The sequence below is a fragment of the Ambystoma mexicanum genome, chromosome 11, assembly GCF_040938575.1.
Source record: "Ambystoma mexicanum isolate Mex_15411 chromosome 11, UKY_AmexF1_1, whole genome shotgun sequence".
In the NCBI taxonomy this organism is placed as follows: Eukaryota; Metazoa; Chordata; class Amphibia; order Caudata; family Ambystomatidae; genus Ambystoma; species Ambystoma mexicanum.
The window spans coordinates 674,259,666-674,287,617 of NC_090934.1; the positions used below are offsets into that span (position 1 = coordinate 674,259,666).

At 48.0% G+C, this 27,952-nt stretch overlaps 1 protein-coding gene across 1 annotated transcript in view; it reads right to left on the reverse strand.

Annotated features, from left to right (window-relative positions):
* The window catches only part of KIF3A (kinesin family member 3A), a 1,370,456-nt gene that overhangs the window by 934,312 nt on the left and 408,192 nt on the right, over positions 1 to 27,952 (reverse strand). Inside the window, exon 5 of the mRNA XM_069623529.1 lies at positions 14,307 to 14,412. Coding sequence (XP_069479630.1) covers positions 14,307 to 14,412 — 106 coding nt within the window. The remainder of the gene's footprint in view (positions 1 to 14,306; positions 14,413 to 27,952) is intronic.

Genomic DNA, 27,952 nt, shown 5'->3' on the forward strand with positions numbered 1-27,952 from the left:
TGCGATAGTTTGCTTGCTGTTTCTCAGTAACTTGAACCGGTCTTCAAGGGATAGCCTAGAATGTATGGCTTGTCCCTTCATATTCCACGATTTTCTCCTCATTTGTTTAATAGCTATTGGGCCAAGAGGTGCCTCAACCATCTTTGGTCTTGCATGTCATCGTGCGATCCCTTAGATTCCGATGAAGCTGGTTCCTGGATTAGTTCTTCTATTTCGGATGATTCTCTCTCATCGTTTTCATTTTCAGGGATAGTATACGTTGACAGATCTAATAAGTCGACTGAAGCTTCCTAGTCTTGGTCATTAGCCATTTTTGATCATTCCTCTGTAGCTTCATGTTTCTGTGTCTGTCTAGAGAGCTTGATAGCTGGTTCACAGACCTTTGTAGACACTCTTAATGGTGCCAGCGTGTTAATCAGTGGTAGAGCAATGTTTTTGGATGAATGTTCTACTCCCATTTGATTTTTCTTTGGGTTTTGGCTGATGATTTTTGGTCCTTTTCTCGACTATTTTTTTGTCCTTAGAACTGCCCTTCATCGTTGATTTCACCAAATTGAGTGACACTTGTTTTACGCTGGTTTTTACTTTTTCGCTGTCAGATTTTGGCCTTGTAAAGATCGCACACATTTTTGGCGGTAAATCCACTGTCTCACTGTCATGTTCACTCAGTGTTTCATCCACCATTGAGACAATGCTTACAGGATTTACCAAGACTGAATCCACGGATCTTGCTGTTTGCTGGTTCTCGAGAGCAGCCGCTTCAGTCGTCACTGGCTGTTTTGCATTCACTGTCGGCAAGTCATCAGTTTGCCTTGTTCTAGGCTCCTGTTTAGTACAACCAAGTTGTTGTAGGTGGTTGTTGTAGCAGTGAAGATTCAAAATATTTTGACAATCTCCTCTGTTTGTCCTTAATTATCGGATCTAGTATGTTATACAATAGACGTGCCACTTTTGCTGTACTGTTGTCAAGGTTTGTTTGTACTCCCAAGATAAAACCTTCCACATAAATCATTTTAGAGTGGGGCAAGGCCAGCATAGTTGTTTGATCCTTCATTTGATCTGTCATTTGTTCATGTAACTTCATAAAAGGAGTGATTATTGCTGTTAATGTAGCCATTAAAATGAAATTAGTATCAATATGTGATCATTAGGTGCGACCGATGGTGAGTCAATATCCACTTCTCTTGTATTCGGGATTCGAGTAGTCTGTGTAGCTGTGTCCATTGATATTATAGCACTCACGTACTGCTCTTCAGTACTTTCATACCTTCCTCTTTTCACAGCTCCCTGTCGATTGTTTGAGGGGGTAATTACCCCGCCTTGCTCTATTTGTTTGCTTGTTGGTAGATCACCTGGTTGTTGTCCCGTTATGGCTGGTGTCATTTTTTTTTTGACAGCTTCTAATCGATCGTTGTCGCACACCAAGCTTCCATTTCCGGTTTTCACCTGGGGTTGCACATTTTGTTCTACTTCGACCGTCCACAATGTTTCCAGCAGAAGCTTATCCAGTATTTTGTTGATAATGCCCATCTGCAGGGCCGACGCGCTTCTACAAGTACTTGAAGACACTGGGTTGCAGATTTGGTACCCTGCGCACCTCTGCCAAATCCGTAGAAAATGCTTGGAATCTTTATATCTTTGTAAGGATTTAAACGGGAAGACTTCCATATAGTTTTACCTGTTTCACCACTACTATTTGAGCTTTTGCCCCCTTTTCTGGGTTGTACTGTTGTTGTATAGATTTCCTTATGGTTTAGCCAGTCATACTGGTTGCATGTAGTCAGGCCCTCAGTTGGTATCATATGGGGGAAATGTTTGCGCTTTTAGGTTATTTGGAGTTATTTGGTTATTTGGAGTAGAGCTTCAGACTGTACCCAGACGCGTTCCCTTGGGGATGTTTACTTTTGCGTCCAGTGCTTTTACAAGATCTGTCTCGGCCTGTTTGTGCCCTTCAATTCTCTTTTTGGCAGGAGAGACGTGGGGTTGGCACGTTTCAACACTCTCCATCAGCCCACCCATGTTATGTTGTTTCATATGGCCTTCTGCAAAACTTGGCAAGGGGAGAGTACTGTCAGTGGGCTTGGGCACGTTTGCCGCCCACAGCAGTTCAATCGTGACCACCTTCCTCACCCCCACCTTCCCCGCCCCCTGCCCAATTAGTTCACTCCTGTGTACTGACGCTTCTGGGTTCCACCCGCGCCGACACAGTGCTTTTTCCTGTGCTACTGTTGGGGGTCAGACTCTCCTGCGGCCGCATCTGCACCTGACATGCTTCCATTGCATCATTGTATTTTGCAGTGCTCGCCGCAATGGTAACTTTCACATTCAAGGGTTGGGGGTACGTTTGTGGTAATCTCTCTTCTCCTCTTTGATTTAATTTCTCCTCTAGCTGCCTCCCCCTCCAACCCCCACATTAAACTTCCTCCTCTCACTCAGTGAATGTATTCCAAGCAAAAACAAGGCAAGGCATGTCTGCACGGCGATGATTGTAAGAGTTTGTTCCTCTTTAACAACGTATTGGCAATGAGTGCCTGTTGCTGGGTTGTCCTAGGGGCTCCCCTTTTAATCTTCTTTTGCTAACCTTGAGAGAACTACAGTTCCCAAAGGTAGAAAGGATCTTTGGATCCCTTTTACATTTTATTCTGTGAAGCCAGCACACCCCTCCTTATGTGGAGTGCCGGGGAGATAAGATGTATCCCCTTTCACACTAAAACTGTAACAATTCTGTTACAGGGACAAGCTTACCTTCAATGGCTGGTGGCAGTGATACCTTGTATTAATTTGGTGCACCTTTACCACAGGCTGTGTTCACAGCTGCGGTACAGGCACCTAAGGGTGCTCATTTTACCAAAATGGCCTGGTGCTCTTTTTTCGCCATTTTAGTATTTCTTGTAGTTTCTTGTTCCTACCCCTGACATCCAAGGTGGGAAATTCCTTTGTGTGATTTTTATCTCCGACAGGAGTCTCTGGACGCCTCCGCCCAGGGCTCCAGTCTGTCTGTCTGTGAGGGCAGGAAGCAAGGGAGCAGTCCAAAACTCCCCAGCCCTTTGTCTTACGCCTTGCTTGAATGGGGACAAATCCCAGAGGGGAGCTGGCTGACCTGAGTGGACAACAAGACTGCCCCTTCTTGTAAAATGCGGGGAGAGAATGCAGAGGTTGTGCTGTAGTTCCTGATAAATACTACAAACCTGGAAGCTGAAGAGAAGTCAACCACTGGAACCGAAACCGAAGAGGATGATGAAGGAAAAGTGGCTGCAATGATTTACAGCGACCGGAGCCTGCTGTAGCTCTTCCATCCAATCGACCTGGGGACTCCGAATATGGCGACCCTGACCCAGAGCCTGGTGAGACCCATTAGATTCAAGAAGACCCGCATTTGGTGCCATCCCACGCATTGCTGAGACCTTGCGCTGCTGCAATATCCCAATACCCTGGGACCTCAAGCCACTGTGCGGTGCACAGTCCGAATTACGAACCTCGCTGAAACTTCGTGGGCATCCTGGTGGATCTCCAGAGACACGAATCAAGTCTGAAAAAAAAGTCCCCTCAACCGAGTGCTGGACCTTTGTAATGACGAGAATTCAACCGCGATATTCGGTCTTCTTCTGTGCTCCTTGAAAAAGGCGCCAAATCTGCAGAACCGCATTCAGCAGCGAGGAAAACTTTGCCTAGAGCCTTCTTCATTGATGCCTGCTGCAAAGTTCCTTCCAAGGTCTTGTTTTCAGTCACCACAATAAGGAATCCACTGACCAGGTAATTTGGCTGCAGACCCTGAAGTCCTCCTGCTGCAAAATCTTCTTCAATGCTGAAGTACTGTGTTGGCTTTGGCATGTACTTACCATAAGTCTGTTAGGATTTCTGTGTAGCTGTGGGGTGTTTTCTGTGATGGGGAGGCCTCTCATCCAGTGCACCCAGGCCTACTGCTAGAATCCTGCTCGGGTGACTTCTGCGAAGACCCTGGACCCTCTTCTAAACCCTAGAAGTAAATTACTTACCTGTTTGCCCTGTTTTCCCAGGGAACTCTTACTTTTGCTACTAAAGAACCTATTCTGACACTGCCTGTTGGTCACTAGTCCCAGTGACCCCCCTTCTGCCACTGAACACTCATGCTCCAAGAATAAGGTAAAGACTTTGAAGGGCCTTTTGCCTAGAAAAGAAAATAAGTGTTTAAAAATTACTTACTTGTCAAGAGTTGTTTGGTAACTGTAATTTCAGAAGTGAACAGTTACAAACGTTCTTACTTACCTTGGATGTGTGATGCACTATTCTTAAAAAGCATGGTTAACATCTTTTCTTTCCTTATAAACTGTTTTGCCATTCTAATAGAAAATTGATGTGAAGGTATTTAATTCTCATGTGATTAGGTTGTGCCTCTTCCCAAAAGTAAAGTGTTGGTTTCACCAGATTAGTCCTTTAAGGATAATTGTATGAGTATCTCCCAACTGGGTCTTACTTCCCCTGACTTGCTGTTAGCCTGCCCAGAATAAGTCTGTATTAGGTTGTTGCCTACCTAGAATAACTGAGTCATTCAGTACTGTGTAACATTGGGTTTTACTTTCCCTGTGCTATCTAACCTAGAGTCAGTGGTTCTAACTGTCCCTGATAAGTCATACTTCAGTTATCCTTATAGCTGGGAAAGATCTAACCTAGACTGCTTGTGAGATATAAAAAGTATATGGGTTTTACTTACCTTGCGTTAGCTGTGTGCCTTCCCAAAAATATGTTACAAGAGTTACTGCCTATCTCTATCTGTGGTTCACTGATCTCAAAAGCACCTGTTATTGTATATTACATCCTTAGGTTTTACTCACCTAGTATAACTGTGTTATCACAAAAGTAGTTTTAGGTTTTAACTGCACCTGGATTTGTTCCACTATTCACAAAAAGTATATTGTCTAGTTGACTGATTAAGTGATTTGTACTGAGAGTGGGTGTATAACCGGTAGGGTCTACTGCCCTTGCATTGCTGAATGTAATTGTGAAAGTAATCATTGGTTTTTACCCTTCCCCCAAGAATAGGTGTGATCTATACTGAATGTGTATGAAAAGGTTTTGACTTCCCTAGAACTAATGTTAGGTATTTCAAATAAGGTCTATACTTGGGTCTGTGTTTGTTTTACAATTGTGATTTCATATAATGTTTTAGTGCTTATTTACCCCTAGATATTTCTGGGCCTACTTGTATTTAAATACATCCTTTATTTTCACATATAAAGTGTTTCTTTGGACCATTTGTATTACAATTTCATTTGTACTGATTCTACAGCCCTCTCTCCCTCTTAAGATAAGACTGGCTGATCTGTCTACGCTACCACGTACTCAGGTGGTACTGCCTTATACTAAGAGTGGAGTCTTGTACAGCCTCAGTTGAATGGTTTTACTAAACCCTTAGTTGGACTTCAGAAAAACTGTCCTAACACCAGGTATGAAGGCTTAGACTGCTGAGGGTAGGAATGGAGGGCACGTCCTGGAACTAGGAGAGTAGGCCCACTCTTGTCAGGAGGCGCCAGAGTGAGCAGATTGACATGCCCAAAAGCTCTGGGTACCACATCCTCCACGGTCCAGTCCTGAGTGATCAACAGTCCAAGTCTCCTGAAAACTAGCAGAATGACAGGGATCGGCAGGAGCACATAGAGGAGATCGAAGTTCCACTCGACCATCAATGTGTCCCTTAGAGCTCCCTGTCGAAGAAATTCACTGAATCAAATGAACGTTCACTTCTTGTTCACACTGGAAGCAAAGAGGTCTTCCTGAGGAGTTATCAAAACAGAGAAGATGTCCTCCAAAACTTCCTGAGTGGGCTGCAAGATGAGGAAGGCAACCAGGGCCAGACTGATCATCCCCAGTTCCAGCAAATTAATGTGTTATTGGGCTTCTGCAAGAGGCCAACGTCCACTCTCCATACGCTCGAGCAGGTGGGAATGATGTCACCTAAAACAGGGGAATCCTCCCTCTCAGTTCAGAGTGATGTCTAAGGTCTTCTTCAAAAGAGGCATTGCACGAGAGGCAGAAGTGGGCAGTGTCAAGTCCATGATTCCCCTCCCCCACCCCTTGAATTGCTTGCCCTCTTCATTGGTAAGGCACTTGGGGGGATTGAGGAGGTGGTTGGGGGGGGGGTGGCGTCGGGTTAGCTGTTGCCTGCCTGTGTGCAGCTGTCTCAGACCATGGTGGGCATAAGAGTTGAAGAGTGAAAACCTCCTCCCTCTGGCAGCTGGAGTGGAGGGTTGTTGACAGCTAAGCCCAAGGATGTTGCCGTACCCTTAGAGGTCTAAACATTTGAAGGGACTCATCAGCTTTTGTCCTGAAGAAGTTGTGTCCATCATAGGGCATATCCAGGAATGTTGCTGTGCATTTGGAGTGAACCCTGAGGTCAACAACCACAAGTGCCTCCTGAGGACTGTCCCAGTGACGATGGTGTCTGCCACACAGCCTACTGTGTCAGGGTCTGACTGCAAGAACCTCTCTGTCATCCTGCACTACGGTGTTGAAGCCCTCACTGATCTCACCAACCAGGCGTGCTTTGCTGCTACCTCAGAGACAACTGTCCAGAGGTCAAACGAGAATTAGGCCAAAGTGCAAGATGTATTCTCCGCTCAGAGCTAGACTTCCAGAGGCTGTCAAAGGGCAAAGAGGGGAAAGATGAGGCCTTGTGATTGAAGGTACCACCAAACTTGCCGGGGACACATGGGTGGAGAGGAAGGCTGGATCAGAGGGTGCTTGTTTACCAGGTCTCCATCCCCCATATAGACAGAGGATGGATTATCCGAACAGACTGTACCTTTTATCAATTTCCCTCTCCTTTCTTCACAACCTCCTGTCACGATGGGCCAGCTCCTCTTCGAACCGATCTTTCTCCTTGGCCCAGCCTCCAATCAAATCTCTCCTTGCTGGGCCTTCAAGGTTAGTCTACCCCAACCACCTTGCTTTCTCAGCTCCAGGCCCTCACGGTCGCTCTCTGCCCTGCCTCCTATGGGGTTCTCTTGCCAGCCATCTGTGCCTCTCCCTGTCCATTATTTGCAGCAACCCTCTGGATCCTTCTCAATCTAGGCCTTTGGGTTACTCTCTCCCAATCCATCTAGGTCCCTCAACTTCACATTTTTTGAGCCCTCTTTGTCCCAACCTCCAGAAACATTCCTTCACGATCCTCCTGGGTCTGTCACCCATTCTGCTGGGGCTACTTCCTTCCAGCCCACTGGGTCAATTTGTCCCCGGTCCCTTAAACTCTCACCTCCAGGCGTGTAGCCCTTCCTTAACCCAGTCTCCAGGGTCTCTGTTCTGGCCTTCTGATTGTGGCATTATCATCATTATTACTTCAGTTTTATAAAGCACAACACACCCGCGTGCCTCAGTGTGCAGGGAGGGGAAGGGGAAAGGAAACAAACAAGGTAAGCCAGGGGAACACTGGCATATGTACCCGTTTCACTCGGGACATGGTGCGGTTAACATACGGCCATTAGCACCCGTTACAGACATGGGAAAATGGAACAAACAAGACTACCAAAACGAAAAGCCCATTTTAGTCAATGCATTGGCTTTTGCTACTTCCAACATAGCTGCCGCCAATCCCCCCCGTTATGTTTCCATGAGCATTCTAGTGCTTGTGTGCCCTGTTCACTGTGCTGTCTGTATGCAGCTTCACGACAGAAAGCAAACTGCGTCACCAACGCAGTGATGGCATCATGCGGAAGCATTTAGAATGACAAGATGAGGTAGGAGGTCAGATGAAATGCGAGCTGAGATTGTCCATTCCAGCCCACGGTTTCACTGACCTGATTGGCTGAGCGCACGTTCCAGGGGGCTAATGCTGATTATACTAGCCTCAAGGACTCCACTCTAGCCCACTTCTTTCAGCTCCTGCACCTGCTCCTCTCCTCGCCAACTGTCTCTGAAATCCCTCAGTCTTCTGCCATAGGCCCTTCCTTATATAGGGTCTCGCCCTACCTTGTAAACTCTCATGTAAATGAGCTCTAGTTTACTTTAGGCAGAGGTGTTTGGGATTGCCGTACCCCTAAGGATGTCTTCCAGTTCCTGATGTTGGACTTGGGGCAGGCTAGGCCTTCCCATAAGGAAGCCCTTCCTTGGGATGTCTCACCTTGCCTCAGCCATTGTGTTGGACTCCCATAACCAATCTGTTCTTAACTGTATGAGGATCGAGGGCGTGACCTTAGGTAGGAATGAAGGTTTGACCCCAAGTACGACCTTGTCCTTATGAAAGACTGTAAAAGGTGTTTTAGAATATAGTGCCTGCAACTCATTCACCCTATGGGATGAGAGCGCTACAAACAAGATGGTTTTGCATATTAGTAGTCTTAAGGGACATGAATGGAGCACTTCAAATGTTGCACACATGAAAAACGTTAAAACAAGATTAAGGTCCCAAACCGGAAACTGAAAAGGGGATGGAGGGAACACATTAGTGAGTCCCTTTAGAAATTGTATCACATACAGTATTTGAAAATATGACGTTTCCAATGACCTACGCTTGAAGATGGAAAGAGTCGCCAAATATCCTTTAATGGTCCCAACATGGAGCCCCAGATTGGCCAAATACAGCAGAAAAGATAACACCTCCAGTGTTTTGCATAGCAAAGGGTCCAGATTCTTATCCCTGCACCAGCTGCAGAATCTTTTTCCAAAAGCAGCGGTACAAAGACTTTGTTGCAGGCCTTCTGGCTGAAAACATAATCTCCATTACGTCATCTGGGATGTCCAAATCCTTATACCTCAGCCTCTCAGAAACCATGCGTGAAGGCCAAGTGTCTTGACCTCTGGATGGAGAACCCAGCCCTCTTGTAGAAGACATATTGGGGGGCAGCTGGACGTGTCCAGAAGGCCCAGGTACCATGTCCTCCTGGCCCAATCCGGAGCAATTCCGATCATGGATTTCCTGAACTTTCTCAACCTCCTGATGACTTGAGGAATGACAGGGTCTGGAGGCAACACGTACAGGAGTGGAAACTCCCAGTGCACTACGAAAGCGTCTCCTAGAGCTCCTCTTGGGGAAAATTCCCTGGAGCAGTACAGATCGCACTATGACACTGGTCGCGAACCGATCCACTTGAGGGGTTCTTGGGCCAGGTCTTCCGATTACCCCATCCTGTGTTCAACTTCGCTGATCCTTTGCTCTGTTTGTTCGAGCTTTCCGGTAAGTTACGACATGCAGGATCTAAATTCTGCTTTGATGTCGGACATGAAAGCTTGGAGGTCCTCCTTAGTGGCGAGAGAACCTTTCTCTTCCAACGCTTTTTGGGGCGAGAGTTTTAAGGGATCCGCTTTCCGACTTAGCCATGGTGACGGGGTGGGGGGCGACTCCAGTGGAGGTAAGGGAAAGGAGACGCTCGTCAGCTGGTGGGTGAGGTGCTAGTTGGTCCGTGGAGGGTATCAAGATGCCAGGTGGAGGACTGTGCTACCCTGGTTAGCGGGTACAATCAATCCTGGGAGGGGCTGATAGTGTGACATTTTCGGCTTCTCTGCAGAGGTGTGGAGAGAGTGGTAAGCAGAAGCGGCAGGGCCTATGCCTCTGGTGGTGGTGAGTATGCTGCTTATCACCTGCCGGGCCCCCCGGAGGCCCACCGATCCTTGGCCCACTTCCTTGGGCCACTCCAGGCAATTAACGGAAGCTGGGCAGGGGCGCCCCAGGAAGGGGAGGGGGGTGTCGTGGTCAGCTGAGGCTGGAAAGGCAGTGGGGGGTCCGGGAGAGGCGCAGAGGAGCTGCTTGGGCTGTGGGAGAAGAGGGAGGCAGATCTAGTAGTCCTCGTAGGCTCACCTCCTAACACCAGCGATTAGATGCCCGGGGGGGGCTCTGGATTCAGACCAAGGTAGGGCCCCTCCTAGATCAATCCGTTGGTGGGTGCTTTTGGGCACCTAACTGCTTCCCACCACGGGGGGGGGGGGGCAGAGATGGGGAGTCCCTCCCCGTGTGAGGCCTTCCGTGCTTCTTGAATTGTGCGGCAGCAACGTGGGGCCCGCGGGGGCGCCCACCACCGCAAACCGCACCAGCCTAGAGCAGCGAGGGCAGTCCAGTGCCCCCAGCGGCAGCTCCCGGCCAACCGGAGGTGAGGACGCTGCAAGGAGCGTTCGCCGACTGCAGGTATGGGCTCCAGGCCGCTGCCCCCAGCGGCAGAGGGGTAGGCGTCCTGTCGTGAGCCGCGTCATCATGCTGCGGGGACTCCCTCCTCTCCACGTCCCTCGTGGACCAGGACTGCGTGTTGGGGACAGCAGAGGCAGACCCTGTGAGCGGGGTTCAGGGCGGTGGGAGGCACACCACGAGGATCTCTGCACCATGCAGATGGGTCTCTGGAGGGGCAGGGGGCCCCGGCGGAGACCAGCAGGTGGGGTGTGGGGTGCCAGTAAGCCTAGGATCAGGGGGCTGGAGGAGGAAACTTCCGGGTGGCCGCTCCCACGGTGTAAGCGATGAAGGTGCGGTGCCCGGTCCAAGTCAGGCACCCGATCGGAGCTCGCACTGGTTGCTGGGCGGTGCTGTCATGCGCTGCAGGCAGGCGAGTTGAGGAGAGCTTCCGTGGACTGCAGAGTGGGTCGGGATAGTGCACCCGCCATTTTGTTTTCCTTTGATGCCGCCATTGGATGCTACACCGCAGCTTGTTTCTAGGATCCCCTGAGCGATTTATGCCCAAATTGCAGGTGTTAGGGCTCCCTGGGTTCCGCCATCTAAATCAGCGGTTCAAGACTCCTGCCCATTGCAGGAACCAGTGTATTTTGTAAGGACGCTGCGGGTCCATGCAGAGGCCATTAAAGGAGCAGCCACATCGCTGGCACTCCAGGCCACGCCCCCAGTGAGTGTGTTTTGAAGGCAAATCTTTGGTTAATTCAGAGCCAATGTGCACTACGTCTATATTCTGAAATGTTGTTAGATCTCGGGACGTTCAACGCTGATCTGAGTGCGTTATTTTGTAGTATTTGGAATTTAAGTTCTGTTGGCTAGTTCCTGAATAGAGGGAATTACAGTAGTCTAATTTAGATAAAACCACAGCCCTGGATAAAGTATTGCAGTTGGCCATGGATAAAAAAGGCCTGCATGCATCAATTAATTTACAAGTGTAGGCTGCAGTCGAGGCGGTCGCGTTAACTTGTCTAGTCCATGTTAATGAAGAGTCAAGGGACATGCCTAGCATTTTTACCTCCTTCGATATTTTTATTTTGTTACCGTCAATATTGAATGAGTAAAAAAAAAAAATCTAATCTGTTAGTTTAGTTTGAGATCCTATGGGGAAAAGCTCTGTCTCGTCATCATTGAGCCAAAGCCATCCAAGCTTGTATGATCAGGTAAATGTCATTCAGAAGTTTTGAGTCGGTATCATAAATCGCCAGTGATGGGTATGAGAATTTGGGTGTTGTACGCATAGTTCTTATTGGAGACACCCAAATGATCTAGATCATCGAAGAATGGGCTTAGTAAAAATGTTGTAACCCGTAGGGGAAACGCAGGAGCCCTGAGGAACTCTGCATGTAGCTAGTGGATGTTAAGAAAAAAACCCACATGGGGGATCGAAAATGGAAATGCTCACAGGTGCCCTGTTACCATGAGCAGATGCAAGCTAATTCAAAGACATGTAGCCCAACATTACTCTAGGATATCGTCAGAGTAACATGAGGTCGACCAGTTTCAATGACTGGAATTTCTGGTGTCTTCTTCAGGACCCGATCATTGGAACTTTGGTATTACTCTATAGAAATCCGCAGATCCGGATTCAGCATTCACCCCTGCCGCCTGTGGAAAGGGAGACATAAGGCCAAACCCATAAACTCAAACTGCACTCAGCATTAAGGCACAGGGCTGTGGGTATGGTCATTCACCAAACCAAAAACAGGAAGAGCTGCACTGCCAGGAGTCCCACATGGACTCCTGGGCGGAAAACAATACAGAACACAATGTAAAAGGACTACAGGACAAGGACAGGGAGGCCCTGTCCCTCCAATGCATTTCCAGCATCACAGCTATCGAGATGCAAAAAAGACCGAAGTGGAAGTCCGACCGAGGTAGGACCGGCCAGATTGTGCCATTGGATAGCCTTGTTTAAGCCTTTGGTGCATGTCTTGAGACAAAATATCAATTTTTGCTCTCTTCTTAATAGCATATAGTTGAAATCGCCCCCTCATCAGGGATGGTTCTGTTTTTCGAGGATTGTCCAAAGGAAATCTTCTGGGGCGTGACCTTCCACCAGGAAATGGGATACCAGTGGAGCAGATACTTTGCCTGTCCTTAGGCATGATTTATGCTGAATTGGCTGCTTTTTGACAGGTCGATTAGTCATCCCTGAATAGTTCAGGTTGGAAGGGCATGTAATCAGGTGTATTACCCCTTACTGTTGGAGTTGGTAAAAGACTTTTGTAGCCATGGGGTCTGCCACCCTATGTCAATGCTCATACTTCCTTTCGTCTGTGCACACAGAGCATCTTACACAGGGCGCATGTCCATTGAGGGGCCTGGTGGTCACAATGTTCGCTGGGTCAAGTCATAGTCAGTACTCTGGCTTCCTTGAGGGAGTGTTTTTATATTCGGTCTTCGTTTCAAGGCAAAAAATGGGGATTGCAGGGAGTGTGTTCCGATGCTTAAATTTGGCCATAGTTTGATCTAATTCTTCATTCTGTTGAATAGGGGCGAGTAACTTAAGACCGCAGTTATATTGTCCCTTGTTAGAGGTTTGGGATGCTGTTGTAACGTGATCTCTCTGGGAATATTCCTCGCTCGCTTAGAAGTCGAGTTCACACCCTTTTTGGGGTAGCCTCTACTAACCAGTTGTTTTTTCAGAGCAGTGGCCGGAAAGGCTTAGTCTGTTGTCTGCGTGCATGCACGCCTGTACCTTAAGAACTGGTCATACGGGAGGTTATCCTGTAGTGCTTGCGGGGGTTGCTGGAGTACTCTAGATCCATTGTTTTTGTACACTTTGGACTTCAGACATCCTCCTTCCAAAATGATATTAAGTCGAGAAAGCGGACTGCCTCATTGCTTGGTTCGAGGGTAAATTTCAGGTGTTGATTGCGGGCATTAAGCCACCTGTGGAAGGCTTGTAATTCTTCCATAGTCCTTTCAAAAATCATGAAAATGTCATCTATACACCGTCGCCAAATCCCTATCTGGTGTCTAAATGGGTTGGTGATTGGGTGCATATATATGGCTTTGCTTGAACTGATACACATACAAGTTGGCTAGACTGGGAGCGAATACAGCCCCATGGCTGTTCCGGATATCCGTTCATAAAACTATCATCAAACAAAAGAAATGTATTGTCAAGGCAATCTCAGCCAACTGTATTATCAAGCTAGCAGGTACTTTGTCTAGTTCAATGATGGACTCCAAGAAATGTTGTATGGCGGAAAGAGTTGCCTGTTGTGGGATCTTGGTGGACAGTAATTCAATGTCCATAGCGACAAGCCATTGTGTGTCTGAGTCAAACTTTAAACCATTCAGTAAATTGAGCATTGCAGTAGAATCTTTAACGTACGATTCCATTTTGGGAATTTCGTCTTTAATAAAGAAATTCACAAATTGTGACAGTGGTTCTAATAACGAATGGATACCCAAAACAATTGGGCGTCCAGCAGGTGGATTGATGCCTTTGTGGATCTTGGGGAGAGAATAAAAGGCCAGTGAGCAAGGGTGCGAAGCAGTCAGAAAGGCTGCTTCCCGAGAGCTTATACGTCCTTCTGCTTCTTCAACTATAGAGCCTATCAAGGCTCTTCAGTTGCTAGTTGGGTCTGTTTGAAGTGCCCGGTAGCTACCGTTGTGCTCTAGCAATGCCTTGACCAGGTTGTTGTAATCATCAGTGTTCATCAGGACTGTTACCCCTCCTTCATCGGCAGGTTTTATTACAATGGAGTTATTCTTGGCCAGATCTGATAAGGCTGGAAGTTGCTCTTTGTTACAAATGGGGGGGGCATGGAGGGGTTTGTCCATCCCTCCGTTAGAGAGGGAGGGACAGCCATTAGACCTGTTGAAATAAAATAATGAAAACCCTTGAAGCTCATCTGGGAGTTGGGTTGTTCTTGAGGCCATCTGTGACACACGTCTAATACATTTGTGCAAGTAGCACAAGACTATAGCATAGTTTAACAATGCGATAAGGCAATACACAATGAGTAATTACTGGGAAAACTGAAAAAATAGGATTCCCAGACACATATTCCCAAAGATGACTTGATAAATGTTTTTCAAATACACATGGTAACATCATTAAAAAAAAATAATGAAAAACCGTACTTAACCAGGGCTTTTAGATCAATGAATAATAAATAAAATTTGAACAGTAATACGCAATACTACCAACACCAAGAATTTCAATTCTTACGGTTTTTGTGGCCTAACGTCATGATCCTGTCCATATCATCCGCATTGTTTACAACGTATGCCGACAGATCTTTGATATAAACGCCAACATCAGGTCTTTCTTTAACCTGTAAAATAATTTTATTTTAAATTACATTGTGTAGATGAAATGCTGATCTTATAAACATTGTTAATGTTGAACAAAAATATCTTTCCTGACCCACCAGATTTAGACTACTTATGTAATTATTTGGGGTATTTACAATTCCATTATTAAGGGTATTTATAAAATGTGGAACTGAGTGTAAAGAACAGAGTGCTATCAATGGAACTAAAAGATAACACAACAAATCTGATATGCATGTGAAGATTGTTCAACAGTCTTAAGGTGTTTACTTCCAGGGCTTTTTTTTTGTTGCCATGTGGCATTTCTCAATTTCTAGCTTTTAAAAAACAAAAATTTAATCTAAGATTGATGTTTCAATATATAGAAAGAACAGAATTACAATATTGTGCAAAACACATACATTCATTTTCATATAGAAAACACTTTAAATCTAGGGTCTCCAACCAGTAGATCGCAAGCCACTGGAAGCATACCCAAGACTTCCAAGTAGCTCCTCCCATCGGACACCAAAATGAGCACTGTTTATTTTGGTGTCTGAAGTCTACTTCCACTACCCTCTCCCTCTCCCTCTCCACTTCGTGCAAAGCAAACAGTCAAAATCTGTGTGCGCAGTGAGGGGCAGGGGGGGGCTGCATCTGGGCTTGAAGAGCTTCAGGAAGGGTCCCAACAAGGGGTTAATTATAACAAAAAGTAAATGAGAAATGTGTGTTCTGGCTATTGTCACCTAGAGGTGGAAATGATGGCTGATTAGAAAGGGAAGGGAAGGGGTGCATAAATCTGCATACATCCTGCAAAGTGCTATTTGATGCTTGTGAATGATGATGGTAGGTCCTTTCCTCTAGGCCCGTGACTGCTGCAAGCGTGGTAGAGAGCTGTTGGGGAGACCTGCAGTTTTAGACGAGGAGTGCCTGAGGAGGATATTTTACCTGGACCTTGCTAATCTCCTGATCCCCACTCTGGAGTCCTCCACAGGACAGTAGTCGACAGCTGATAGTCTAGGGTGGGGCTGGGTGAGCCAGGTGTAGTGTGTGCATGTGCGTGTGTGTGTGAGATTAACCAATAAGACAGACACAAGTCATCACTTTTCAAGGGCATTTATTGGACTTCAAATGGGTTTGAAAAACGCCTAATCTAATCCTAAATCTAACAATGAGAGCAAGCTACGACCATCAAATGATAACAGTCCTAGTCGAGTCTGTCAAAATAAAAGGGCCTATACTAATAAACCTATTGCAAATCCTTACTTCTAAATACAAATATTGTGGGAAACAATGTTATGCATATCAAGAAAGGATATGTCCGGATATTCAAGCCGTTGGCTTCCCCCTTTCCTGCGTTTTCAGCACGGGACAAGGCGGCACACTCGAGTTTAGCATAATCTCTGGCTTCTGTAGCACGAGGATGCAGTTCAAGGCTTCAACATCAGGGCCTTCTGTGCCAAAGTCTCTTTGGCATTCAAAGTCTCTTATTCCAGAGGGCTTGATGCACCACAACAAAACATTAATGTTCCTTTCCTCTCAGCTTTTTTTCAATGCAACAACTTCTCGGGTGATTTACTGTTCACCCCGGGTCCCCATCCGCCAGGCTCAGACCCACTTAAAAACAAAACCTTCAATTGGTCTCCCTCTGCCAGGCCAAATTCATGTACTTTCTCTATTTCCTCATAATCAAAGACTTTCAACTGTGTTAGGCAGAATTATATGCAGTACCCTTTGGGAACACCACACACAATTAGGACTACAAGTGACAGTACAAATTCCCCTTTGGTACAAGCCTGTACTACACAGTAAAGTGGTAGCGATGGCCGAGTAGCCAGACTTATCTCAAGAGTAGAGTGAGCAGTATCAATAGTTACACAAAGGACAGCAATTACTATGATTCAAACAAACTGACTCAAGGTTTCTGAGTAAAAGAATATACATTTATTTACACATCAGTTATAAAACATTTCACTATTATCAAGCAGTTGAGAAATCACAATCTTAATACACTACACCACATCCGACAGATTCTGGAAAAGTTAGGCTCAAAATGAAGTGTGAGCAAAATGGCACTCCAGTAATTTAAAAAGGGAGGGAAAGACAAAGTTAGACAAGAATTGAGCAGCACCAACAAGTAAGTAAGCAGGGCAATCTAGAAAAAGGAACTACAGTGATTACAGAGAGGAAATAAAATCAAAAGGCTTGGGCCAAAGTCAATGGACCAAAGACTTTGCAGAGGATCACACAGTTCAGGGTAGTTTGCGGTTAAGTCTTTGCCAAGAGTTCAGAACGAAGTTGGTCTGACGAAAAGTTACTTTAAGGAATAGAGAAGGACAAGCCCTCGGATTGGCGAAAGATTTCACACACTTTCACCGCGGCTGGACGAAACAAACAACCGGGTTAGCATAGTACCTTTAGAGCAGAAGAATGCTGTAGCTGAGGCAGACATTCCTGGCAGGTCCTGTAGGCTCACGGTTCCTGAAGCGACTGACTGACAATGAGGAAGACTGGAGGGTCCAGCACTGCCCAGGGAAGAAACCAGCAGCAGAGCAAAGCGACGAATAAAAGGTGTGCTCCTTAAAACGCAAGCAGGGTCCGTTCCTCCTGGCTATCAGGTTCACTGTAGCTCTGTACAGCAAATTCGACCAGAGAAGGGAGGCCTGGCGAGCAGTTTGGCGAAACGGTTGTTCCCACCAGCTCAAGGGGAGAAAATTCCTTGCAGATCGTCCCAGTCGGAGTTTGAAGATTCGGACCCGCAGCAGGGCTTCACCGGGAGGTTCAGTCGTGGTAAGGGACCTCTTCTGTCAGCTTCTCGTCGGCTCTCTCGATAAAGTGGCGACTCTGCCTTTCCAGCCCAAGAGACCTGCTTTTTATGCAGTTTCCCCCCATTCACACAGCCTGGCGGTCAATCACACAGCAGGGTGGCTGTCCCTGCCATCTGCAGAATTGGTAGGTATCTACCCAAGGGAAGCATGCACGATTTTTTGGGGTTAGCCGCTATACGGGAGAGTGTCGCGTAACGCTCCATCACCTCCAAAATATATTGTAAGTTTACCCCCGAGTACTGCAGATACAGCAGCACATCGTCTGCGTACAATGTTATCAAGTGTGGTCCCGGATCTCTTCATATTGTTGCCTTAAAATAGATTGCTAGAGGTTCTAATGCTAGGATGTACAGCATCGGGGACCATGGGCAGCCCTGTCTAGTGCCTCTGCTGAGTTACCATTTGTCTGAGATGATCTCTCCCGTTTTAACTCCGGCCAGTGGGGAGCTATACACCAGTTTCACCCACCTCAGGTACCCGGGTCCCATACCATATTCCTTCAAGGCCGCCATCAGCCAGGGCCATCTTACAGAGTCGAAGGCTTTCACTGCGACTAGTGAGACTATTGCTATTTCACATGGGTCGCCTTCCGCCTCTTCTATGATGTAGTGGAGCCTTCTATGGTTATCAGATATACTCCTATCTGGGACATATCCAGTCTGGTTGGGGTGTATGAGTTTATTTATTACCTGTTTAAGTCTGTTCGCCAGCACCGCCGTAAGGATTTTGCTGTCCTGGTTTAGCATGGATAGCGGTCTGTACGATCCGCAGTCTGTGCTTGGCTTATTGGGTTTCAGGAGCGGGATAATTATCGCCTCCCTCAGGGATTCCGGCAGTCTACCTTTCTCAAAGGCTTCATTTAGCGTTGCTAGTAGCGGGGGGAGCACCTCCTGCCTGTACGTTTTGTAGAATTCACTAGGGAGCCCCGTCTGCCCCTGGGGCTTTGCTGGTGGGCAGGTGTTTAACCACTGTCTGTAGTTCCTCTATCGTAATTGGGGCATCTAGGTTCTCCCGATCTTCTGTGCCCAATTTAGGTAACCATATATCCTCTAAAGTCTCCTGAATCTCCTGCTCCGCCATCTCCCCGGGTCCTCGTATAAGTGTTGGTAGAATTTAAGGAAGCTCTTGTTTACGCTCTATTGGTTGTCCCACATTTGACCTGTTTCTCCCCTTATCTCTCTAATTGCTGTTCTGGGTGTCTCGTTCTTATATAGCCATGCTAGCAGCCTCCCCGGATTGTCCCCCCCTGCATGTTGTCTTTTAATGTATTTTTTATAATTTAGGTTGCATAGTCTATCCCAGAACCCGCCACATTATTCTTGTAATTGGCTCATGGTCTCAGCTTCCTCCTGTGAGGTGTCCCCTCCTTTCAGGATTGCTTCCATTTTCTTTTCTACCTCTTGCAATTCTCACATTATGCTCCCTTGAAGCCCTTTGGATTTGGATATGGCCGCTCCCCTCACCACCACCTTAAAAGCCTCTCACAGAGTGCCCTCCGACTCCAAACTGCCGGCGTTATTTTCAAAGAATTCTGTTATCTCCTCCCTTAGGTCCTCCCGGAATGCATTATCTCTCAGTGCTTCGGCTCTGAGCCTCCACGTTGGGATCCTGGCTCTGAGGGGCTGGTGTCGCCACGCCACGACCAAAGGGGAGTAGTCCGATAGTATCCTTGCTTTATATTCTGAACTCTCAATCTCCCCGATGAGTTCCGGAGTGGCGAACATGTAGTCCAGTCTCGTGTATAGCTTTTGTGGGGCTGCATAGTGTGAATAGTGCCCATCGTTCGGGTGTTGCTGCCTCCATACATCCTCCAGCTGAAAATCTTCAGCAGGGCCTGCAGGGTTTTAGCTGCGGGAGTAGGTCTGTCTAGTTTTGTATCTGATCTTTCCATTTTGGGATTTAGCGTGCAGTTAAAGTCCCCTCCCCATATGACCGCTCCTCCCAGGTGGGGGCCGATTTGTTGTATAATGTCTTGAAGTAGGCCATCTTGTCTTGGTTTCGGGCGTATGTGTTGAATATACTTGGCTCTCTATTCCCTAACATGCCCCGCATCACCACCATCCTCCCATCCGGGTCCACCATGGTCTGCAGTAGCTGAAAGGGTAGATATGGCGCTATCCAGGTGATTACTCCCCTGGCATATGCCGAATAAGTTGCTCCAACGGTGGTCCCCCTCCATTTTTTTTTTAATCATCTCCTGTTTCTCTTTAGTGAGGTGGGTTTCTTGTAATAAGGCTATGTCTATCTTTTGCACCCTCAGGTACATCATGACCTTGTTCCTCTTCAGATAGCTGTTGAGTCCCCCGACGTTCCATGTTACTATTCTAAGGTCTCCCATCTTCATACATATCCCGTCCCATCTCCGCCCGCCCCCCCCCTCGTCCTGGGCCCCATGGTGTATGGGTGTAAGCTCGCTCCCTAATTATTAGCACCCCTTCAAACCTCTCAACAAATAACACTGCAAATCCTCCAACTCCCTTCCCTCCCTCCACCCCTCCCATACCCACCCACCCCAACTTCCCAAACAATTGCCCAGCTCAATCCCCGGATCTCAGGCTACCCCGCATCTAGTCCCTTTCTACGGCCTAGCTGATACTCAGAACCCAGCAGGGGGATACTTTACTACTAGAATCTTATCTAATTCGACTACCGGGGGTATAGATAAGTCTCCTCCGCTCCTGCATTAAAGCTACAGTTTGTAATACGTTTCTGTATGTTAGGCACTGCATACCTTCCACCACTCGGGTCCACTATCTTCCGTATATAATATAAATCTGGGGTACGGATCTAGTGCGCAATTATAATATAGTCCCAAAGTCAATATGCGTGCTGTACTTATCTCCATTGGGTCTATATGGACGCATGTGTGGCCTTGCGAAGGTGCCGATTCACTTCTCCTCCTCCCTCTCCGCCTGGTCTCCCGGTCCTGACAGGCAGTTCCTTGCGTCCAGCCATGCCATCACATCCTCTGGTGAGTCAAAAAAAAAAAAAAAGGCCTTGTTTTTATGAGCACTTTCATCTTCACCAGATACACCAGCATGTATTGGTAGCCCGCCTCCTGCAGCCTCCTTTTGGCCGCCACATAGTTCATACGCTGTCTCTGAACCAGGAGGGTGTAGTCCAGATATGCTGTGATGTTGCTGATGCTCTGCTTATCGCCCCCCCTTTGCGGAAATGTTCCAAGATCTTCTCTCTGTCTTTATAGCTCAGTATTTTGGCGATGATCGGCCGCGGGTGGGCTCCCGGTGGCAGCCTCTTGACCAAGGCTCTGTGCGCCCGTTCTACTGCAAATCCCTGGCTGAGTGCACCATCAGTTATCTCTTGTAATAGCATATTCTCAACGTAATTTGTCGGGTCTGATCCTTCCTCTCCTTCCTGAAGTCCAACAATGTGCGTACATTGTTACGGCATGCACGTCCTTCCGCTTCTTGAGCTCTGCTCTCGAGGTTGTGCACTTGTTGTAGCGTGTGGATCTCTTTGGCATTAGTCGAACAGGTGCCTGTGTTGGCTTTCATCTCCTTTCCCTAAGATCCACGTGCGCTCGGCTATCACTCGGACATCTTGTCGCAGCAGGTTAACGTCCACACTTACTGCGTCAATTTTGCACTTAAGCGCGGTCTTCAATTCCTGGATAGCAGCGCCCATCTTGCTCTCCCAAGATACTTTCAATTCCGCTATGGCATCTAATATTTGTTTGTCGCTGCGAGCTGTGATTTCTTCCTGTTGTGTGTGCTGTCCCCTAGGTCTGGCCCCTTCCACTGCTGGTGGTGATTTGGAGTACTCTTCTAGGGTGGGTTGTTTCCCCTTTTGCTTTGGGCACCTTCAATGCCATCTTTCCACGAGGAGGGCAAACGTTTCAGGTGCTGCTTTGTGATAGGTCACTCTCCGGTGGACATGCCCCCCAAGAAACGTAATTGTTGCAGTTCACCAAGTCCGTTGGGGGCGCTATGGCTATCAGTCTGGTTTAGGCTGTCGCGCTCCGGTAGCCTTGCTCTCTTCAGGGCTCAATCTGTGGCCACTGTGTTCCACCTGAATCATTTGCAGCTTTGTGACCACCTGAGATTGACTGTGTCTATGTGGCTCCCCTTCAACTGACACGCACCTTTTACATCTCACCATCTGCCCCTCAAGGCGCTTGGGTGTCCCTTGCCGCGCATTCCAACATCTACACACCTCAGATTTTCCACTATGCTGCTGCTCTCTGCGGGTGCCCTTTCTTAGTTGTGTAATGTGCGGGCGTCCCACTAGCCAAGGGACCGTCTATTGTCTACCGCACATTCAGTCCTGCCTGATTCTCCCTGCACCCTTCAGGACCTGCCCTATGGCAGCAGTGTCCGACAGTGTTATTGACAGGGCTATGTTGCGTCGGGCCGTCTTGTTTATCCGGATCTCGGCTTTTGCCCTCACTTGCTCCACCACTTTTATTTAGCCTGTATTATTCACATGTAATATGGTATCTCATGACTCTGCATGAGCGTGTCTTTACTGCCTTCTCATGCTTTGTGTTTCTGGGCCCCTTCTAGATAGTGTTGCTCCTTCACTTTGTTCCAGGCCGGTTCCCTGCCCAGCGTGCTCTTCGGGGCGCTTGTTCTGCACTGTAGTCTATAGCTGTATTTTCACAGTCCACCACAAGCCGCTGGCGCAGGTATTCCGTGGTCAGTCACTCTAGTTTCTATTCTTTCCTTATTGTCCTGCAGCAAGCCCCATCTTGATTCCAAGTATCAGGGTTCTCACACTATTAGTATACATGCCGCAATAACCAACATTCCACAAGGCCATTTCCACATTTGAATTGGGCTGGTGTGATGCTCTCCAGTGTTATACTACTAGTCCCTGTATGCCCCATACAATTCCTTCATGCCCTCAGTGTTTTAGATGGGTTTCCAATGTTCCCTGCTCAGATTGAATACCGACTTAGCTTTCAGCCTACACTTTAGCAGAAATTTGTGTGCTCCGGCAATGTATCGGGGTGCCCAGTCTGACTGTGGGTGTCACTTTCACTGGCTCGCGTGGTTAAGCACTTTCTCCAGTTGTCGATTGTGGCTGCACCTCGCATAGGTTCGTTGTGGTCCCAGGCGCCTGAGGGATTTCACTACGCGGCCTTCTATCAGCTGCTCTCCCCATCCGATTTGCGCAGATACGGCTCACACTTTCATTTATTTTGTTTGCTCCAGTAAAGTTCTGTTGTGGTCACATATTTCTCATCTTGTGGCCACACTACCCTGGATGCTTTTTTTCATTCCGTTCCATGCGGGGAAAATGACGCACATCTATCCGTCCCTCCGGTATCACTTTCAGCATTCCATGCCCCTCCAGCGCAAGTGGTGCCACCGGCTGACTTTACTTGCACCACCAAAGGTGTATTTCGTTCCGCTGCCTCGCCCGTAGTTGCAGCCACAATAGCCATGCTTCGGTTCAATCCTTTTGTGTGGGCGGTCGCATCACAGCAGCATTTCGGCAGGCTACACTGTAGCGATGCGGCACTCTGTCGGCTATTCCCTTTGTCTTGTAGCCGCCATCTCCGAGTCACAGATTTCGCCGGGCATGCAAGCAGTGCTGCCCACGCATATTCATACTTCTGAAGTTTCTTTTTGGTGTTTCACAGTTGGCTGAAAATGTACATCTTCACAGGATCTCTGGCGGATCAGCAGGAGCCCTCGGTAAACGCAGCCTATCCTATGGCAATATGGCCATGTAGCCACGCCCCGAGGTTCGGCTAAGTTATTAACGGATGACATGCATTACTTACCGTAATAGCATTTCTGATGATTGTATCTGCTTAGATTCACATGCTGTGCATATGGTCCGACATCCAGTGGTAACCGCGGAGTATTGCATCTTGTCTTTTGGGAACCGAAAGAGGACATCGGCATAGGCGTGTCTGTAACACTATCCCTATCGTGACGTGTAGTATACCCAAAATCCCTCACGTGCCGAGGTCTCTCCGATTGTATTTTTTCTGCCATGAGGGAGCCCAAGGCTATTGTGAGTGAGTACATGAAGAAGAGAGAAAGTAGTAAGACGTCGATGTTCCTTCCACCCCGAGCGGGGAGATAGGGAGGGCGCATGTGAATCTAAGCAGATACAATCATCAGAAATGCTATTACGGTAAGTAATGCATGTCTTCTGATGCTTGTTAATCTGCTTAGAATCACATGCTGTGCATAGACTAGCGAGCAGTACCTGGAGTTGGAGGTGGGTTGTGAGAAGGAACAGTAGAGAAAAGATGCCTTAGTACTGCTTGTCCCACCTGAGAATCAGACCTAGAATGAGTGTCTAGGCAATAGTGTTTGGTAAAGGTGTGTACAGAACTCCAGGTTGCCGCTTTGCAAATGGACTCTAGGGGAACATTTGCAATTAATGCTATGAACGCCCCAGCGCCCAGAGTAGAATGTGCTCTAGGCTTGAAGGGCAGTTCTCTCTTAGCAAGAGTGTAACAGAGTGTGATGCATTTGACAATCCACCTTGAGATAGCTGATTTAGAGACCGGATCCCCCTCTCTACCAGCTGCCACTGAAACGAAAAACTGGTTTGTTTTCTGCAGTGGTTTTGTTCTTTCCAGGTAGAACATGACTGCCCTGCGCACATCTATTGTGTGTAGGCTTCTTTCGGCCATGCTAGTGGGATTCTGGAAAAAGGTAGGTAGTTCAATCGATTGGTTCACATGGAACCTCGAGATGAATTTAGGCGCAAATCTGGGTTGAGTGCGCACAATTACCTTATCCCTGTGGACTGTAACAAAGGGGTCTAGAACAGAAAGGGCCTGTAGTTCGCTAACCCTTCTGATAGAAATTATAGCCACTAGGAAGACCGTCTTATAAGTAAGGTCTTTTAGACTTGCTTTATGCATTGGCTCAAAGGGAGATCCCATGAGCCTGGTTAAAAAAACACATTTAGATCCCATCCAGGAGCTGGGTGAGAAATGGGAGGATAAATCCTCTTAACCCCTTCCATAAAGGCCTTAATCACCGGTATCTTCCACCACAACACCATTTGTTGTGATGTGGTGTAGGCTGAAAGAGCAGCCAGAGGAACCTTTAAGGAATTGTAGACCAACCCTTTGTCCAACAAATGGGTTAGGTACAACACAATGTGTGTAAGTGAGCAATCGATGGGATGGACGCCCTTGGTATTGCACCAGATGACAAAGCGTTTCCATTTGCTGGCATAGCAATAACGGGTGTTAGGTTTTCTAGCTTCCCGGAGTATGTCCATGCACCTCTGAGGGAGCTGTAGGTGTCCAAACTCTATGACCTCAGGAGCCAGGATGTTAAGTTCAGAGTTTGTGAGCATGGCTGTACGGTCTCCCCCCTGTCCTGAGACAACATGTTGTACGGGCAGGGTAGTTTCACTGGTGGGGAGAGCGACATTTCCATTATATGAGTGAACCGGGGTTGGCGGGCCCACATGGGGGCCACCAGTATCATGATAACTGGTTCCTGGTGCATCTTGTGCACTATCATGTTGCGAAGGGGAGTCGGGGGAGGGGGGAAAGTGTAGACACATTTCCCTGACCGTGTTATCCAGAGACCGCTCCCCTTGGAGTGGTTCTGGGGGTACCTGGAGGCATAGTCTTGGCATTGGGCGTTCTCCTGAGCCGCGAATAGGTCGATCTCTGGGAAGCCCCATTCTGTGAAGATGTTGGACACAATGTCTTCGTGCAGACACCATTCGTATTCTATGGGCAGAGGAAGGTCTCTGCTGAGCACGTCTGCCAGAAGATTGAGTTCCCCTGGAACATGTTGGGACAACAGAAACATCTTGTGTTTGAGAGCCCACATCCAAATGTGTTGGGACAGCTTGGATAGCCCTGGAGAGTGAGTGCCCCCCTGTTTGTTCAGGTTATACATGGCTGTAGTGCTGTCTGTTAGAATCGGCACTGTCAACCCTTGTAGTTACATCTGAAAGGTCTTTAAAGCCATGAACACCGCTAATAGCTCCAGTTAACTTATATGGTTGGATGCTACTTGTGGGGACCACACTCGATGTGATGTCTGCTGAAGCAGGTGAGTCCCCCACCCCGTGAGAGATGTGTCTGTCGTGAGAGTGGCTTCCACTGCAGGGGTGGTGAAGGTTTTCCCCTTCAAGAGGTTTTCCCTTGACCACCACTGCAGAGAGAGAACGAGGGCTGGCGAGACAACTACCAGATCTTCCCATTGTCTGCTGGCCTGACACCACTGGCTGTTGAGCCCCTCTTGCATGGGACGCATGCACAGCCGCGCGTGGGGAATCAAGTATATGCATGATGCCATCATTCTTGGCAAGCGCATGGCTTTGCGCACCGTCACCTCCCGACTGGCAACATATTGAGGAATCTGAAAAAAGCATGTTCCTAACCCTCTCGTTGTTACGCTCACCTGGTCTCTGCGTAGGCGTTGGGGCATGGTTGCAGCCCTCCCTGGACTTGAATTACCCACTTTAGGCCTCTCCCTCAGTAGAAAAGCTGTGAGCGGTGGTACATGATAATACTGCTCCTGCGTGGAGATGAACAAGTTACTCTCTTACCTGGTAACGTTCTTTCGATGGGATGGTCAGACGACGTATTCCATATTCATGACAGTAATCACCACAGCTGTGCTGCTTCGGAAAATCTTTGGGCGTCTGCGTCCTGCGTCGATGGCGTCGATACGCCGCCCTCGAGGACCTCCTCTGACGGCGGACGTCACTGGATGTTATAAGTAGGACGCACAACGCCCGTAGCTTCAGTTGTAGTTTTTTTCCCCAGAACGTGTGGCACCAGTCTGACCACACAAAGCCTTGCGGAAACGTAAGCTGCAATCCCATAAGAAAATCTGTAGCGGGGAAGGCAGGGAGGGAGAGATATGGAATACGTCATCGGACCATCCCATCGAAAGAACGTTACCAGGTAAGAGAGTAACTTGTTCTTCGAGGGGATTGGGTCCTCCGACGTATTCCATATCTATGACAGACTCCCAAAGCAGTACCAATGCGAGGTAGGAAAAGAATTTAGAATACAGAAATTTAGAAGCCCAATCAAATTGCGGAGTAAAGGACCGCCTTGCCAAAGGCCAGATCCTGCCCACGGATAGAATCGAGGGAGTAGTGACGTACAAAAGTATGGACTGAAGCCCAGGTGGCTGCATCACAGGTGTTACGAATAGGAACGCCCCTCTGTAGGGCAGTAGAGGCAGCCATACCCCTGGTAGAATGGACCCGCAAGCCGACCGGTGGGTCCTTACCCGCCAAGCGGTAACATTCAGAAATTGCCAGACTAATCCAGCGAGACAAAGTCTGCTTAGTAACAGCTTGTCCCAAACGCTTTCCAGCGTAACCAATGAAGAGTTGATCGTCCACTCTGACCCGGGACATGCGTGAAATATAAAAGCTTAAAGATCTCCTAGGATCGAGCCTATGGAGCCTCTGCTCTTCCTTACCAGGATGCGGAGGAGGATAAAAGGCCGGAAGAATAACCTTCTGGCCTAAATGAAATTCCAACACCACCTTCGGAAGAAAGGAAGGACGAACTCTAAGGACAACCCTGTCCTTATGAAATACAGCGAAGGGTGGCTTATCTGAAAGTGCCCGTAACTCACTCACTCTGCGAGCGGAAGTGACCGCAACCAAAAATACAGTTTTAAGAGTTGACAATCTCAAAGGGCATGAATGCAAAGGCTCAAACGGAGCACCCATCAGAAACTTGAGGACAAGGTTCAAATCCCAACCGGGCACCTGGAAAGGTGATGGAGGGAACACATTAGTGAACCCTTTTAGAAACTGAGAAATGAAAGGGATTTTAAAATAAGAACACTCTTCAGACGAGCGCTTAAATATGGACAGCGCCGCCAGGTAACCTTTAACGGTACTCACTTGCAAGCCCCTGTGGGCTAAAGAAAGCAAAAAAGTCAGAACCACAGGAATGTCACATGAAAACGGATCCACATTCTTAACCCTGCACAAGTCGCAGAACTTTTTCCAACGGCAACGGTACAGGGACTTTGTTGCAGGCCTTCTGGCCGAAAGCAACACCTCCATCACTTCTTCAGGGAGGTCCCAATCCTTATACCTCAACCTTTCAGAAACCAAGCGTGAAGGTTGAGGGATCTGACCTCTGGATGGAGAACCTGACCTCCCCTCCCGTGAGAGCAGATAGTCTCGGTAGGGAAGACGACGTGGAGGGCAGATGGACAAGTCGAGAAGGTCCAGGTAACCAGGTCCTCCGGGCCCATGCCGGAGCAATGAGGATCATCCGGGAACCGAACCTTCGCAGCACTTGCGTGATGAAGAGGACTGGAGGAAACGCATACAGCAGTGGGAATGACCACTCCACTACGAACACGTCTCCTAAGGCTCCTCTTGGAGGAAATTCCCGCGAGCAGAACCTTTCGCACTTCCGGTTGATACTGGAGGCGAGGAGATCCAATTGAGGGGTCCCCCAAAAGGGCGAAGATCTCCAGGAGAATCTCCTGAGCCAACTCCCACTCGTGAGAGATCGCGCTCTGCCTGCTCAGAGCATCCGCTGTCCAGTTTTCGTCTCCGGCCAGATGAACTGCCGAGATCGAAACTTCCTGCTGGATTGCCCAGAACCAGAGCTGCATCGCCTCCCTGGAAGTGACCCTGCCCCCCCCTTTTTGTTGAGGTAGTGCATGGCCACTGTGTGGTCCGTCAGGATCAGGACATTCTTTCCTCGCACAGTCGGCAGAAAAGCCTTCAGGGCAAGCCTGACGGCCCTCAGCTCCAACAGATTGATATGGAGTCTGGACTCCGACGGAGACCA